The sequence below is a fragment of the Salvelinus namaycush genome, chromosome 32 (genome assembly GCF_016432855.1).
Source record: "Salvelinus namaycush isolate Seneca chromosome 32, SaNama_1.0, whole genome shotgun sequence".
In the NCBI taxonomy this organism is placed as follows: domain Eukaryota; kingdom Metazoa; phylum Chordata; class Actinopteri; order Salmoniformes; family Salmonidae; genus Salvelinus; species Salvelinus namaycush.
Genome location: NC_052338.1, coordinates 2,497,324 through 2,513,926, shown reverse-complemented (window position 1 = coordinate 2,513,926; position 16,603 = coordinate 2,497,324). Strand labels below are relative to the sequence as shown.

The following is a 16,603-nucleotide window of genomic DNA, read 5'->3' as shown; positions in this document are numbered from 1 at the left end:
ACATCTCCAACACACTTCTTTATAAACTCACTTACTGAGTCAGCATATAGATTGACGTTGTTCTGTGAGGCTGACTGGAATATATTCCAGTTTGTGTGATCAAAACAATCTTGAAGTGTGGATTCCGATTGGTCAGACCAGCACTGAATGGTTCTAGTCACTGGTACATCCTGTTTGAGTTTCTGCCTATAAGACAGTAGGAGCAAGATGGCGTAGTGGTGGGATTTGCCCAAGGGAGGGCGGGGGAGGGCTTTGTATGCATCACGGAAGTTAGAGTAGCAGTGATCGAGTGTATTACCCCCGCGAGTAGAGCAATCAATATGCTGATAGAATTTAGGTAGCCTGGTTCTCAAATTTGCTTTTTTTTAAATCTCCAGCTACAATAAATGCAGTCTCAGGATATATGGTTTCCAGTTTACATAGAGTCCAGTGAAGTTCCTTGAGGGCCGTCTTGGTGTCTGCTTGAGGGGGAATGTACAAAGCTGTGACGATAACTGACGAGAATTCTCTTGGGAGGTAATATGGCCGGCATTTGATTGTAAGGAATTCTAGTTCGGGTGAGAAGGACTTGAGTTCCTGTATGTTGTTACGATTACACCATGAGACGTTAATCATGACTCATACACCCCCGCCCTTCCTCTTCCCAGAGAGGTGTTCATTTCTGTTGGTGCGATGCATGGAGAAGCCCGGTGGCTGAAACGATTCCGACAACATATCCCGAGAGAGCCATGTTTCCGTGAAACAGATAATGTTACAATCTCTGATGTCTCTCTGGAAGGCAACCCGTGCTCAAATTTGATCTACCTTGTTAAGAGACTGGACATTGGCGAGTAGTATACTCGGGAGCGGTGGGCGAAGTGCACGTCTACGGAGTCTGACCAGGAGGCCACTCCGTCTGCCCCTTTTGCGGCGCTGTTGTTTTGGGTCGGTTTCTGGGATTAGATCCATTGTCCTGGGTGGTGGTCCAAACAGTGGATACGCTTCGGAAAAGTCGTATTCCTGGTTGTAATGTTGGTAAGTTGACGTCGCTCTTATATCCAATAGTACTTCCCAGCTGTATGTAATAAGACTTAAAATTTCCTGGAGTAAGTTAGAGTAACAATGTAAGAAATAATACATAAAAAAAACGAAATACTGCATAGTTTCCTAAGGACTCGAAGAGAGGCGACCATCTCTGTCGGCGCCATCTTGCGGAGATGGCACCGACTCTACCTACATGTAAATATTACCTCCATTACCTCGACTAACCGGTGTCCCCGCACATTGACTATGTACCGGTACCCCCTGTATATAGACTCACTGTTGTTATTTTACTGCTACTCTTTAAATTATTTGTTATTTTTATTTCGTATCCTTATTTTTTAAACTGCATTGTTGGTTAGGACTTGTAAGTAAGAATTTCACTGTAAGGTCTACTACACCTGTTGTATTCAGCATGTGACAAATACAATTTGATTTGATTTAGTTGGAACAAAAACCTGCAGTACCTGCAGCACTCTAGTAACAGGGTTGCCTACCCCTGCCCTACATAGTGCACCACTTTTGACCAGAACCCAAAAGTAGTGCACTATAAAGGAAATAGGCTGCCGTTTGGGACAAACACTAAGGGAAAGGAAGGAAATAGGTTTTTTGAAGGCTGGGGTGATCCATCTTGTTTCCTGTGTAGAGGTTGTTTTTCAAGGGATTCTCCAGAGTTTTAAGATATATTTTTCGACATGTTGCAGTTTGAGGATATTTTGTGTCAAGGAAGGTTGCTTGTCGGATCAGCTTTTAGAGTAACCTAATTGTTAGCTTAGAGGATCTGTTACAGAGCTGCAGGAGAGCAGTGAATTGAAAATGGAGGTAAAAGTAGCTTTTCGCTAATCATTTTAGTTTTAATGAATCTAGAGAAAATAATGAGTTATTACAATGGCCTTGCCACAGAGCAAAGAGGTGCAGTTGTAAGGAAATTGCATTAGTTTTGGAGAGTTGTAAGTTGTGTTTTGGACTGTTTATGTTGACAATTTCCTTGTCACATGCCTTTACGGCTCAGCGGGAAACTATAAATCAAATTGTATTTGTCACATGCGCTGAATACAACAAGTGTAGACCTTACCGTGAAATGCTTACTTACAAGCCCTGAACCAACAATGCAGAGTTTTTTTTTAAGTAAGAAAATATTTGCTAAAAAAATAAAAAGTGAAATAAACAGTTACAATTTAAAAAAAAATCATAATTAACAATAACAGGGTTATATACAGGGGGTACAGGATCGAGTCAATGTGCGGGGGTGCAGATTAGTCGAGGTAATATGTACATGTAGGTAGGGGTAAAGTGACTATGCATAGATAATAAACAGCGAGTAGTAGCAGAATAAAAAAAAGCGGGTCAATGCAAATAGTCCGGATAGCCAATTAACTGTTTAGCTGTCTTATGGCTTAGGGGTAGAAGCTATTAAGGAGCCTTTTGGACCTAGACGTGGTGCTCCAGTACCACTTTCCGTGCGGAAGCATAGAGAACAGTCCATGACTTGGGTGGCTAGAGTCTTTGACAATTTTTAGGGCCTTCCTCTGACACCGCTTTGTATAGAGGTCCTGAATGGCAGGAAGCTTGGCCGTACGCACTACCCTCTGTAGCGCCTTGCGGTCGGATGCCGAGCAGTTGCCACACCAAGCGGTGATGTGGTCGGATGCTGAACAGTTGCCATACCAAGCAGAGTATGCAATTGAGATTCTCCCAATGAGTACTGTACACTTCAGGAGAAAGGGGATATATTGGGACGCACCCAGAGAGTGCCATCTAACCACTAGGTTACCTGGGGCGGCAGGTAGCCTAGTGGTTAGAGCATTGGGCCAGTAACCCAAAGGTTGCTGGATATAATCGCCAAGCTGACAAGGTAAAAATCTGTCATTCTGCCCCTGAACAAGACAGTTAACCCACTATTCCCCGGTAGGCCGTCATTGTCATTAAGAATTTGTTCTTAACTGACTTGCCTAGTTAAATAAAAGGTTACATTTATTAAAAACATAGAGAGAAAATACTGATCTCTACTCTGGAGATGCCATTATGTGTGATTCCCCCCCAAAATAAATATTGTATTAGACATTTTATGTTTATGTGATGACTAAGTTTTATAATCAATACTGGATTTAATTTAGTATTGGTTTGATCGTCAACTTCTGGTGGCATTTTCGGAAAATCAGCTAACCCATTCAAAATTGCTTTTCTAACCATCTGGTTGTCCCTTATTTGCATGTCTTGTGTCTCATAATTCATGTTTTTGAGTGCTGTTTGGCTACTATGGCATTGTAGTTTTGTGCTCTACTGGAAAACTCAATAGCGTTGATTTGTCATGTCAGTAATTGCTTTGCTTAAGTTTGCCAGCAATCTAAACTGTGTAGTACTTGGTGTGTCTCTGTGTGTGTGTGTGTTTCCCCCTGTGTGCCTCAATAATGTGGTACTTTGTGTGTGTGTGTGTGTGTTTCTGTATAATGAAAAGGTTGATCAGTTGTCTGCAGAGTAGAGATCAGTGTCACTCTCTATATGGTACTATATCTCCTTTCTCCTGAAGTGTACTCATTGGGAGAATATTGCGTCCTCTCTCCTCACCTAATTTTCAAAACTCATTGGATGAGAAAGCCAGAGGTCCCACCCATCTGACCTTCTCCTCCAATGGGTTTTGAGAAGGAGGCGAGGAGAGAGGACCCGAGGAGTGTGCAATTGAGATTCTCCCCCTCACCACTTCCCAAAAATCTTAAAGTATTAGATTGGTGGAGGCAGCGGCAAGTTTAGAAGGAATTTACACCATTCATTTCCTTCCAAATCAGTGAAGTGCACACTTTGGGAAGAAGGAGAGATAATTGAGACGTAGCCATTCACTCTTGCACTGTTATTCTGTGTACTGATCCCTCCTCCAGAATGCTTAAAGATAGGTGCCAGAACAAGAAGATACAGTGCATTCAGAAAGTATTCAGAACCCTTGAATTTTCCCACATTTTGTTAAATTACAGCCTTATTCTAAAATGTAATAAAAAATGTAATAAATGTTTTTTTCCCCCTCATCAATTTACACACAACACTCCATAATGACAAAGCAAAAACAGCTTTTTACAAATGTTTGCAAATTCATTTAAAAAAACGGAGTATTCAGACCCTTTACTCAGTACTTTGTTGAAGCACCTTTGCCAGCAATTACAGCCTTAAGTTTCTCCCATTCTTCTCTGCGGATCCTCTCAAGCTCTGTCAGGTTGGATGGGGAGCGTTGCTGCACAGCTAGTTTCAGGTCTCTCCAGAGATGTTCGATCTGGTTCAAGTCCGGGCTCTGGCAGGGCCACTCAAGGACATTTGGCCAGTCCTTGTCGCTGAAAAACACCCCCACAGCATGATGCTGCCACCACCATGCTTCACCGTAGGGACGGTGCCAGGTTTTCTCCAGACTTGGCATTCAGGCCAAAATGTTGTTTCTCATGGTCTGAGAGTCCTTTAGGTGCCTTTTGGCAAACTCCAAGCAGGCTGTCATGTGCCTTTTACTGAGGAGTGGCTTCCATCTGGCCACTCTACCATACAGGCCTGATTGGTGGAGTGCTGCAGAGATGGTTGTCCTTCTGGAAGGTTCTCCCATCTCCACAGAGGAACTCTGGATCTCAGTCAGAGTGACCATCGGGTTCTTGGTCACCTCCCTGACCAAGGCCCTTCTCCCCCAATTACTCAGTTTGGCCGGGCGGCCAGCTCTAGGAAAAGTCTTGGTGGTTCCAAACTTTCTTCGTTGAAGAATGATGGAGGCCACTGTATTCTTGGGGACCTTCAATGCTGCAGAATTTTTTTGTACCCTTCCCCAGATCTGTGCCTCGACACAATCCTGTCTCGGAGCTCTATGGACAGCTCCTTCAACCTCATGGCTTGTTTTTGCTCTGACAACTGTGGGACCTTATATAGACAGGTGTGTGCCTTTCCAAATCATGTCCAATCAATCCAAACAAGTTGTAGAAACATCTCAAGGATGATCAATGGAAACAGGATGCACCTGAGCTCAATTTCAAATCTCAAAGCAAAGAGTCTGAAAAGTTATGTAAATAAGGTATCTGTTTCTAAAAACCTGTTTTCGCTTTGTCATTATGGGGTGTTGTATGTAGATTGATGAGGAAAAAAACATTTTATACATTTTAGAATACGGCTGTAACGTAACAAAATGTGGATAAAGTGAAGGGGTCTGAATACTTACCGAATGCACTGTACAGTCGTGGCCAAAAGTTTTGAGAATGACACAAATATTAATTTTCACAAAGTCTGCTGCCTCAGTTTGTATGATGGCAATTTGCATATACTCAAGAATGTTATGAAGAGTGATCAGATGAATTGCAATTAATTGCAAAGGCCCTCTTTGCCATGCAAATGAACTGAATCCCAAAAAACATTTCCACAGCATTTTACCCCTGCGACAAAAGGACCAGCTGACATGTTATTCTCTCGTTAACACAGGTGTGAGTGTTGACGAGGCTGGAGATCACTCTGTCATGCTGATTGAGCTTGAATAACAGACTGGAAGCTTCAAAAGGAGGGTGGTGCTTGGAATCATTGTTCTTCCTCTGTCAAACATGGTTACCTGCAAGGAAACACGTGCCGTCATCATTGCTTTGCACAAAAAGGGCTTCACAGGCAAGGATATTGCTGCCAGTAAGATTGCACCTAAATCAACCATTTATCGGATCATCAAGAACTTCAAGGAGAGCGGTTCAATTGTTGTGAAGAAGGCTTCAGGGCGCCCAAGAAAGTCCAGCAAGCGCCAGGACCGTCTCCTAAAGATGATTCAGCTGCGGGATCGGGGCACCACCAGTACAGAGCTTGCTCAGGAATGGCAGCAGGCAGGTGTGAGTGCATCTGCACGCACAGTGAGTCGAAGACTTTTGGAGGATGGCCTGGTGTCAAGCATTGAAGCAAAGAAGCCACTTCTCTCCAGGAAAAACATCAGGGACACACTGATATTCTGCAAAAGGTACAGGGATTGGACTGCTGAGGACTGGGGTAAAGTCATTTTCTCTGATGAATCCCCTTTCCGAAAAAAGCTTGTCCGGAGAAGACAAGGTGAGCGCTACCATCAGTCCTGTGTCATGCCAACGGTAAAGCATCCTGAGACCATTCATGTGTGGGGTTGCTTCTCAGCCAAGGGAGTGGGCTCACTCACAATTTTGCCTAAGAACACAGCCATGAATAAAGAATGGTACCAACACATCCTCCGAGAGCAACTTCTACCAACCATCCAGGAACAGTTTGGTGACGAACAATGCCTTTTCCAGCATGATGGAGCACCTTGCCATAAGGCAAAAGTGATAACTAAGTGGCTCGGGGAACAAAACATCAATATTTTGGGTCCACGGCCAGGAAACTCCCCAGACCTTAATCCCATTGAGAACTTGTGGTCAATCCTCAAGAGGCGGGTAGACAAACAAAATCCCACAAATTCTGACAAACTCCAAGCATTGATTATGCAAGAATGGGCTGCCATCAGTCAGGATGTGGTAAAGAAGTTAATTGACAGCATGCCAGGGCGGATTGCAGAGGTCTTGAAAAAGAAGGGTCAACACTGCAAATATTGATTCTTTGCATCAACTTCATGTAATTGTCAATAAAAGCCTTTGACACTTATGAAATGCTTGTAATTATACTTCAGTATTCCATAGTAACATCTGACAAAAATATCTAAAGACGCTGAAGCAGCAAACTTTGTGGAAATTAATATTTGTGTCATTCTCAAAACTTTTGACCACAACTGTATATGCAAAGTACATATTTTCTTAAAGAGTATATGTGGACCAAAAGTCAAATGTCTCTCATTCTTTCTTCAAATTGCCTCGTGCGAAAGGAAAGTGTCTATACTTCTTATACTTCACTCTTTGCCTCCCTTTTAATCGATCTCTTCCCACGTCTGTCAGGGATTTTCATGAGCACATGTAACGTGGACGTACGTTGGTTCCCCTTCGACATCCAAAAGTGTGAGATGAAGTTTGGCTCGTGGACGTACGATGGCTGGCTGATGGACCTACAAATGAACGAGGCCGACATCTCCGGGTACATGTCCAACGGGGAGTGGGACCTAGTGGGTCAGTGGGGTTGGAATTGCCCTCCTAAATTTCTGTTATCAATTTCTCAACTTCAGTGTCAACTCAACTTTTATAAAAAAAGATTTATTCTCTCCTTTACTCTTTTTTTGATTTTCTTTCTCTCTCTCTCTCAAGGAGTGCCAGGTACTCGTAGCGAGGTGTTCTATGACTGTTGTAAGGAGCCCTACCCTGACGTGACGTTCGTTGTGACCATCCGCCGGCGCACTCTCTACTACGCTCTAAACTTGCTCATCCCCTGTGTGCTGCTATCCTCCATGACCCTGCTTATCTTCCTACTGCCTGCCGACTCTGGAGAGAAGATCTCTCTGGGTGAGCAGAGAGGAGAACATGATCCAAGAGTGATAGAATAGACTAACCTTATTTTTCTAGAAGGAACATAGAGAGGAGAGGATGAGAGGATGGTGGACAGCAGCATGGAGAGGAGAAGAGGAAATTAATTAGAGAGTATAGGGAGGAATAAGAAAAGGATGTGGGGGAATAATGGTGACGGGGAAGAAAAGATGACAGGGGAGGGAGAGTAGATTGATTCTAGAAAAAACTAAAAAGTGGAGGAAAACAAAGAAGACCTAGAAGAACTTTGGGGATGTAAAACGTTTTAACCTAATTTGAGGATGCATTACACTGCATTGTATTACACACCACAGCCAATTAACATATTGATGTAATTAAGCCCAGGAATTGATTAGGGGGTGAGAGCATACACACAGCCTTCCAGGAATTCAGCTTGACACCATGCTTGATGAACAGCCTGGCTGATACCAGGTTATGTTGTACAACACAAGCTATGTACCCAATACCTATCATAGTGTGGAGAGGCTGTTTTTTAAACTCTAAATCGAGTCTCATGATAAGGGTAGAAATGCTTCCAGCTTTGTGCTTTGGCACTGATTGGTTATTACCCCCCCAAAATTACCCGAGGGGCATTGAAAACTCTTGCTATCTGGATTTGAAAACAAACAGTTGTAAAGCAAGGGGTCAGTGCTCACAGCCTATTTGTGTGTGGGGGTGTTACAGCGAGAGAGATGGAGAGTGGAACAAACCAGTGTAAAAGCACAGCAACCTTCATTATTGAGGCTCTATCTGCATCCCAAATGGCATCTTATTCCCTTTATAGTCTACTACTTTTGACCAGGGCTCTGGCCAAAAGTAGTGCACTATATGGGGAATAGGGTGGCATTTGAAACGCATTGATTGTGCCAACAACATCAAAGGAGCCTCCCCAGCCGCTGAAGTAAGGAGGACTTGGAGTTTGGTATCAACCAGGCTAGCCAAGATAAGCATATTGCTTAAATGAAAGCCACTGTCCATTTCTTACTGTGACATTCTTAAAAGTGATTTTCTGATTTCCTCTCAACCCTTGAAGGGACATTCGTTTTATCTAATGAGCGAACAGGACTGACTCACTTGACAGATGTTTGTTTTATCGGCTTGCTTCTGGACGGCACCAGTTATGCCAAGAAAGCACTTGTAAAATGTGGGTTTAAAAAAAAGTGGGACAGAGGTAATGGGAGGAGATGAAGATTAAATCTGATGAATGAAGATGGAGAAGGGAGGGAGTTGGGGGGGGGGGCAGAGACAGCCGGGGTAGATGGATTGCTAATATAGGGTAAGCATATGTGTGGGTTAGAAGTAAGGCTCTACTAAGGGCAATTGAAGAAGAGGAATGTAGTAAAGTAATTTCACTTTGGGTACATTACTCTGTCACACTTTGCAATTTGCATCAGATCGAACCAAATCGAATCATATTCAATTCAATTGAAATCAATAACCATTGGCTTGATTGGTAGAGACCATAAAGTATTTGCCAAACGAGATGCCTATAAGAAAGTTTATCATTACAAATGTGGATTTCTGTAGGCTGGACCGAGATCAAAACTAATTGACGCACTGATGTTGATAAATGTGTGATAAGTGTGGCGAGTAGTGTGTGTTATAGTTGCCCTGAGTATTTCAAAACCCAAGAGCCTAGTCAGTTAGAATGGAGACGGTGCTCAGCATCCACTCACTGTTTTATACATTTTCAATATCTTCCTCTCTCTTTTCAGGTATCACTGTGCTGCTCTCTCTCACTGTCTTCATGTTGCTGGTGGCAGAGATCATGCCAGCTACTTCAGATTCCATCCCTCTTATAGGTGTGTGTGTTCTTATACGCGTGTTAGAGTCTAGAATGTATGTGTGCTTGAAATAATTGTCCCAAATGTTTGTCAGGCCCTGGTGATCTAACCATCTGGTTGTCCTTAAATGTAATTGGCTAAATAAATCTGAAAGATTCGCTGCTGGAAATTAGGTACGGTGAGCTCCCTGCAGCCAGACAGATGGCTACTAAAACACAAATGCAGCTCACTATAAAGCCCAAGAAAAATGACAAGTCATGATCAGCAAGAACCACTGTTAGCATTGTTATTACAAATGGCTTCCTCTCTCTACTCTAATTGTTTTGTCTCTTTCCTGCTTTTTTGCCCACCTTTCAGGACAGTACTTTGCCAGTACTATGATCATTGTTGGGATGTCAGTCATAGCTACAACGGTGGTGCTGCAGTATCATCACCACGACCCAAACGGAGGACAGATGCCCAAATGGGTAAGGCCAGAGCTCATGCTGTCTACTCCAGCCAAAGACAGTTACATTTTTAGTAATTTAGCAGATGCTCTTATCCAGAAAAACTTACAGGAGCAATTAGGGTTAAGTGTCTTGCTCAAGGGCACAGACAGATTTTTTTTACCTAGTCGGCTCAGGGATTCGAACCAGAGACCTTTTGGTTACTGGCCCAACGCTCTTAACCGCTAGCCTACCACCAGTCATGACTAACTATTTAGCATTTCCCATAGGAAAACACGCCACGCTTCGCTCTATGTGCTCACCCACCAATCCCTCCGTGGCTGGTCTCCTGGTATATCACAATGCTACAATGTTTTTATCAAAGTAATATGATTAATCATTTTGCTCACAATTTTTCTTCTTTGAAATTGAGTAACACCAATGACACTTTGTAATTAGACACACTTAAAAATGTTTTTATCAGAGTAATATGATTAATCATTTTGCTCACAATTTTTCTTCATTTAAATTGAGTAACACCAATGACACTTTGTATTTAGACACACAAAATGATCAATGGAGTCCTCAAATGTAAGACATTAAAGGGAGGGAATGCTTAAGGTCCATTTATATCTTTGTAATGAGTGTTTTACAAGCAGGTAACATTGACATAACATTTTTAAACTTTACAACGTTTATTTACTTTCTAGCCTTCTAAATAATCGATAGATATCTCTAAATCTCAAAAACATGTCACTACAACAATACTCATCACTAGTGGGACAAGCCAATTTGCTTTAAACAATTTGCTTCAAACAATGTATAAACATACATTTTTATGCAGTATAAAGAACTTGCATTGTAGTTTATCATTGATAAATAGTTCATTTAAAAACAGAATGATGTGATGTGCAACTATTTGTCATTTCAAAGTGTTTTTTTTTAATGGTTGCAAAGGCGAGAGGCGCAAATGCCACCCCAATTCAAAAATTACTGATGCAATACTTGCCGCCATGCTACCTTTGACCCCTTAATTGCTACCCTCTTTATCTGCCCTTCACTCCAACTGTCGTAGATTATTCTTTCAACGCCTCTTTCTATAGTTTTCTCCATCTTTTCACCCTCCAATCTCCACATCCCTCTGTATTTGTCCTACTAAACACTTATACTAACAAATCACTATATACAGTGGGGAGAACAAGTATTTGATACACTGCCGATTTTGCAGGTTTTCCTACTTACAAAGCATGTAGAGGTCTGTAACTTTTTTTTAAATCATAGGTACACTTCAACTGTGAGAGACGGAATCTAAAACAAGAATCCAGAAAATCACATTGTATGATTTTTAAGTAATTAATTTGCATTTTATTGCATGACATAAGTATTTGGTCACCTACCAACCAGTAAGAATTTTGGCTCTCAGACCTGTTAGTTTTTCTTTAAGAACCCTCCTGTTCTCCACTCATTACCTGTATTAACTGCACCTGTTTGAACTCGTTACCTGTATAAAAGACACCTGTCCACACACTCAATCAAACAGACTCCAACCTCTCCACAATGGTCAAGACCAGAGAGCTGTGTAAGGACATCAGGGATAAAATTGTAGACCTGCACAAGGCTGGGATGGGCTACAGGACAATAGGCAAGCAGCTTGGTGAGAAGGCAACAACTGTTGGCGCAATTATTCGAAAATGGAAGAAGTTGAAGATGACGGTCAATCACCCTCGGTCTGGGGCTCCATGCAAGATCTCACCTCGTGGGGCATCAATGATCGTGAGGAAGGTGAGGGATCAGCCCAGAACTACACGGCAGGACCTGGTCAATGACCTGAAGAGAGCTGGGACCACAGTCTCAAAGAAAACCATTAGTAACACACTACGCCATCATGGATTAAAATCCTGCAGCGCACGCAAGGTCCCCCTGCTCAAGCCAGCGCATGTCCAGGCCCGTCTGAAGTTTGCCAATGACCATCTGGATGATCCAGAGGAGGAATGGGAGAAGGTCATGTGGTCTGATGAGACAAAAATAGAGCTTTTTGGTCTAAACTCCACTCGCCGTGTTTGGAGGAAGAAGAAGGATGAGTACAACCCCAAGAACACCATCCCAACCGTGAAGCATGGAGGTGGAAACATCATCCCCAAAGAATGCTTTTCTGCAAAGGGGACAGGACGACTGCACCGTATTGAGGGGAGGATGGATGGGGCCATGTATCGCGAGATCTTGGCCAACAACCTCCTTCCCTCAGTAAGAGCATTGAAGATCGGTCGTGGCTGGGTCTTCCAGCATGACAATGACCCGAAACACACAGCCAGGGCAACTAAGGAGTGGCTCCGTAAGAAGCATTTCAAGGTCCTGGAGTGGCCTAGCCAGTCTCCAGACCTGAACCCAATAGAAAATCTTTGGAGGGAGCTGAAAGTCCGTATTGCCCAGCGACAGCCCCGAAACCTGAAGGATCTGGAGAAGGTCTGTATGGAGGAGTGGGCCAAAATCCCTGCTGCAGTGTGTGCAAACCTGGTCAAGAACTACAGGAAACGTATGATCTCTCTAATTGCAAACAAAGGTTTCTGTACCAAATATTAAGTTCTGCTTTTCTGATGTATCAAATACTTATGTCATGCAATAAAATGCAAATTAATTACTTAAAAATCATACAATGTGATTTTCTGGATTTTCGTTTTAGATTCCGTCTCTCACAGTTGAAGTGTACCTATGATAAAAATTACAGACCTCTACATGCTTTGTAAGTAGGAAAACCTGCAAAATCGGCAGTGTATCAAATACTTGTTCTCCCCACTGTATCTCCTCACTTCCTTGCAGTCTGTCCAAGTTCGCATCAACAGTACCATACCTTTCGGTTGGACCCAATAATACACTGGGTCTGTAGGCTTGTGTTTGATGTAGTTTCTAGCCTTATCTCAGTCTCTCACTTTGTGCAATACCTTGAAGCTTTTCCAAATGCATATCTCAGCTTCCCCTGTTTGGCAGATACGGCATTTACAGATTTATTGATGTCATCAACTCAGAGAATGGGTTTCGGTGAAGGAGAATGGATGGGTTGAAGATGCTTTATAGATTGGTGCAATCTGCAAGGTCTTCCCACTGATAAATGGCCCACTTTGGGTAGTCAGCTGGCCAATTAGCAACGTAAATGATGGTGGTTCAGAGAAGGGCATCGAACGGCAATGTTAATAATTGCACAACAACAACAGACACTATAGAGGCCCACAGTGGAGGTGTCATAATACCCATAAAACCTAGCGTTCAAATGGGGAAATGGTTCCAATCATTTCCCCACCATTCATTTTTCCAATTGGGGATTTTAGAAACACTTAAAATAAGGGCTGTGTTTCATGTAGGCTTACCCTGGCGTTTTGATAATCATGTAAATCTCTCTCGGAGTTGACTTTATCAATATATTCGCGGCTCTATTTACTCAGATTCGAAAATGCTATTTAGCGTCAAAGTACAGTGCATTCGGAAAGTATTCAGACCCCTTGACTTTTTCCACATTTTGTTACGTTACAGCCTTATTCTAAAATGGATTAAAATAAAAATATTCCTCATCATCCTACACACAATACCCCACAATGACAAAGTGAAAACCGGACTCTCAGACCATGAGAAACAAGATTCTCTGGTCTGATGAAACCAAAATGGAAGTATTTTGCCTGAATGCCAATCTTCACGTCTAGAGGAAACCTGGCACCATCCCTATGATGAAGCATGGTGGTGGAAAACTCATTCTGTGGGGATGTTTTTCCGCGGCAGGGACTGGGAGACTATTCAGGTTTGAGGGAAAGATTAATCGCAATGTCAAATCAAATCAAAGTTTATTTGTCACGTGCGCCGAATACAACAGGTGTAGACCTTACAGTGAAATGCTTACTTACAGGCTCTAACCAATGGTGTGGGAAAAAAAGGTATGTGTGTAAAGAAATAAAGAAATAAAACAACAGTAAAAAGACATTTGAAAAAAGAGTAGCAAGGCTATATACAGACACCTGTTAGTCAGGCTTATTGAGGTAGTATGTACATGTAGGTATCGTGCATATATGATGAACAGAGAGTAGCAGCAGCTTAAAAGAGGGGTTGGGGGGGGCACACAATGCAAATAGTCCGGGTAACCATTTGGTTACCTGTTCAGGAGTCTTATGGCTTGGGGGTAAAAACTGTTGAGAAGCCTTTTTGTCCTAGACTTGGCATGCCGGTACCGCTTGCCATGCAGTAGTAGAGAGAACAGCCTATGACTGGGGTGGCTGGGGTCTTTGACAATTTTTAGGGCCTTCCTCTGACACCGCCTGGTGTAGAGGTCCTGGATGGCAGGCAGCTTTGCCCCAGTGATGTACTGGGCAGTACGCACCACCCTCTGAAGTGCCTTGCGGTCGGAGGCCGAGCAATTGCCGTACCAGGCAGTGATGCAACCGGTCAGGATGCTCTCGATGTTGCAGCTGTAGAACCTTTTGAGGATCTCAGGACCCATGCCAAATCCTTTTAGTTTCCTGAGGGTGAATAGGCTTTGTCGTGCCCTCTTCACGACTGTCTTGGTGTGTTTGGACCAATCTAGTTTGTTGTTGATGTGGACACCAAGGAATTTGAAGCTCTCAACCTGCTCCACTAAAGCCCCGGTGATGAGAATGGGGACGTGCTCCGTGCTCCTTTTCCTGTAGTCCACAATCATCTCCTTAGTCTTGGTTACGTTGAGGGATAGGTTGTTATTCTGGCACCACCCGGCCAGATCTCTGACCTCCTCCCTATAGGCTGTCTCGTCGTTGTCGGTGATCAGGCCTACCACTGTTGTGTCGTCAGCAAACTTAATGATGGTGTTGGAGTCATGCCTGGCCATGCAGTCGTGGGTGAACAGGGAGTACAGGAGGGGACTGAGCACGCACCCCTGGGGAGCTCCTGTGTTGAGGATCAGCGTGGCAGACGTGTTGCTACCTACCCTCACCACCTGGGGGCGGCCTGTCAGGAAGTCCAGGATCCAGTTGCAGAGGGAGGTGTTTAGTCCCAGGTTCCTTAGCTTTGAGGATACTATGGTGTTGAACGCTGAGCTGTAGTCAATGAACAGCATTCTCACATAGGTGTTCCTTTTGTCCAGGTGGGAAAGGGCAGTGTGGAGTGCAATAGAGATTGCATCATCTGTGGATCTGTTTGGGCGGTATGCAAATTGGAGTGGGTCTAGGCTTTCTGGGATAATGGTGTTGATGTGAGCCATTACCAGCCTTTCAAAGCACTTCATGGCTACGGACGTGCGTGCTACGGGTCTGTAGTCATTTAGGCAGGTTGCCTTTGTGTTCTTGGGCACAGGGACTATGGTGGTCTGCTTGAAATATTTTGGTATTACAGACTCAATCAGGGACATGTTGAAAATGTCAGTGAAGACACCTGCCAGTTGGTCAGCACATGCCCGGAGCACACGTCCTGGTAATCCATCCGGTTCTGCAGCCTTGTGTATGTTGACCTGTTTAAAGGTCTTACTCACGTCGGCTACGGAGAGCGTGATCACACAGTCGTCCGGAGCAGCTGATGCTCTCATGCATGCCTCAGTGTTGCTTGCCTTGAAGCGAGCATAGAAGTGATTTAGCTCGTCTGGTAGGCTCGTGTCACTGGGCAGCTCGCGGCTGTGGTTCCCTTTGTAGTCTGTAATAGTTTGCAAGCCCTGCCACATCCGACGAGCGTCGGAGCCAGTGTAGTATGATTCAATCTTAGCCTTGTATTGACGCTTTGCCTGTTTGATGGTTCGTCACAGGGCATAGCGGGATTCCTTGTAAGCTTCCGGGTTAGAGTCCCGCACCTTGAAAGCGGCAGCTCTACCCTTTAGCTCAGTGCGAATGTTGCCTGTAATCCATGGCTTCTGTTTGGGGTATGTACGTACAGTCACTGTGGGGACGACGTCCTCGATGCACTTATTGATAAAGCCAGTGACTGATGTGGTGTATTCCTCAATGTCATCGGAAGAATCCCGGAACATGTTCCAGTCTGTGATAGCAAAGCAGTCCTGTAGTTTAGCATCTGCTTCATCTGACCATTTTTTTATAGACAGAGTCACTGGTGCTTCCTGCTTTAATTTTTGCTTGTAAGCAGGAATCAGGAGGATAGAGTTGTGGTCGGATTTACCAAATGGAGGGCGAGGGAGAGCTTTGTACGCGTCTCTGTGTGTGGAGTACAGGTGATCTAGAATTTTTCCCCTCTGGTTGCACATTTAACATGTTGATAGAGATTTGGTAAAACTGATTTAAGTTTCCCTGCATTAAAGTCTCCGGCCACTAGGAGCGCCGCCTCTGGGTGAGTGGTTTCCTGTTTGCTTATTTCCTTATACAGCTGACTGAGTGCGTTCTTAGTGCCAGCATCTGTCTGTGGTGGTAAATAAACAGCCACGAAAAGTATAGCTGAGAACTCTCTAGGCAAGTAGTGTGGCCTGCAATTTATCACAATATACTCTACTTCAGGCAAGCAAAATCTAGAGACTTCCTTAGATTTCGTGCACCAGCTGTTGTTTACAAATATGCACAGACCGCCCCCCTCATCTTACTGTGCTGTTCTATCCTGCCGGTGCAGCGTGTATCCCGCTAGCTGAATATCCATATCCAATGTACAGAGAGATCCTTGATGAAAACCTGCTCCAGAGCGCTCAGGACCTCAGATTAGGGTAAAGGTTCACGTTCCAATAGGACAACTACCCTAAGCACACAGCTAAGACAATGCAGGAGTGGCTTCAGGACAAGTCCCCGAATGTCTTTAAGTGGCCCAGCCAGAGTTCAGACTTGAACCCGATCAAACATCTCTGGAGAGACCTGAAAATAGCTGTGCAGCGACGCTCCCCATCCAACCTGACCGAGCTTGAGAGGATCTGCAGAGAAGAATAGGAGAAATTCCCAAAATACAGGTGTGCCAAGATTGTAGCGTCACACCCAAGAAGACTTATCGCTGCCAAAGGTGCTTCAACAAAGTAGAGTAAAGGGTCTGA

At 43.8% G+C, this 16,603-nt stretch overlaps 1 protein-coding gene across 1 annotated transcript in view; it reads left to right on the top strand.

The window, feature by feature from the left end:
- Positions 1 to 16,603, top strand: part of chrna11 (cholinergic receptor, nicotinic, alpha 11) — a 29,159-nt gene that overhangs the window by 10,522 nt on the left and 2,034 nt on the right. The window contains exons 6-9 of the mRNA XM_038972111.1: positions 6,909 to 7,076; positions 7,212 to 7,406; positions 9,143 to 9,229; positions 9,569 to 9,678. Coding sequence (XP_038828039.1) covers positions 6,909 to 7,076; positions 7,212 to 7,406; positions 9,143 to 9,229; positions 9,569 to 9,678 — 560 coding nt within the window. The remainder of the gene's footprint in view (positions 1 to 6,908; positions 7,077 to 7,211; positions 7,407 to 9,142; positions 9,230 to 9,568; positions 9,679 to 16,603) is intronic.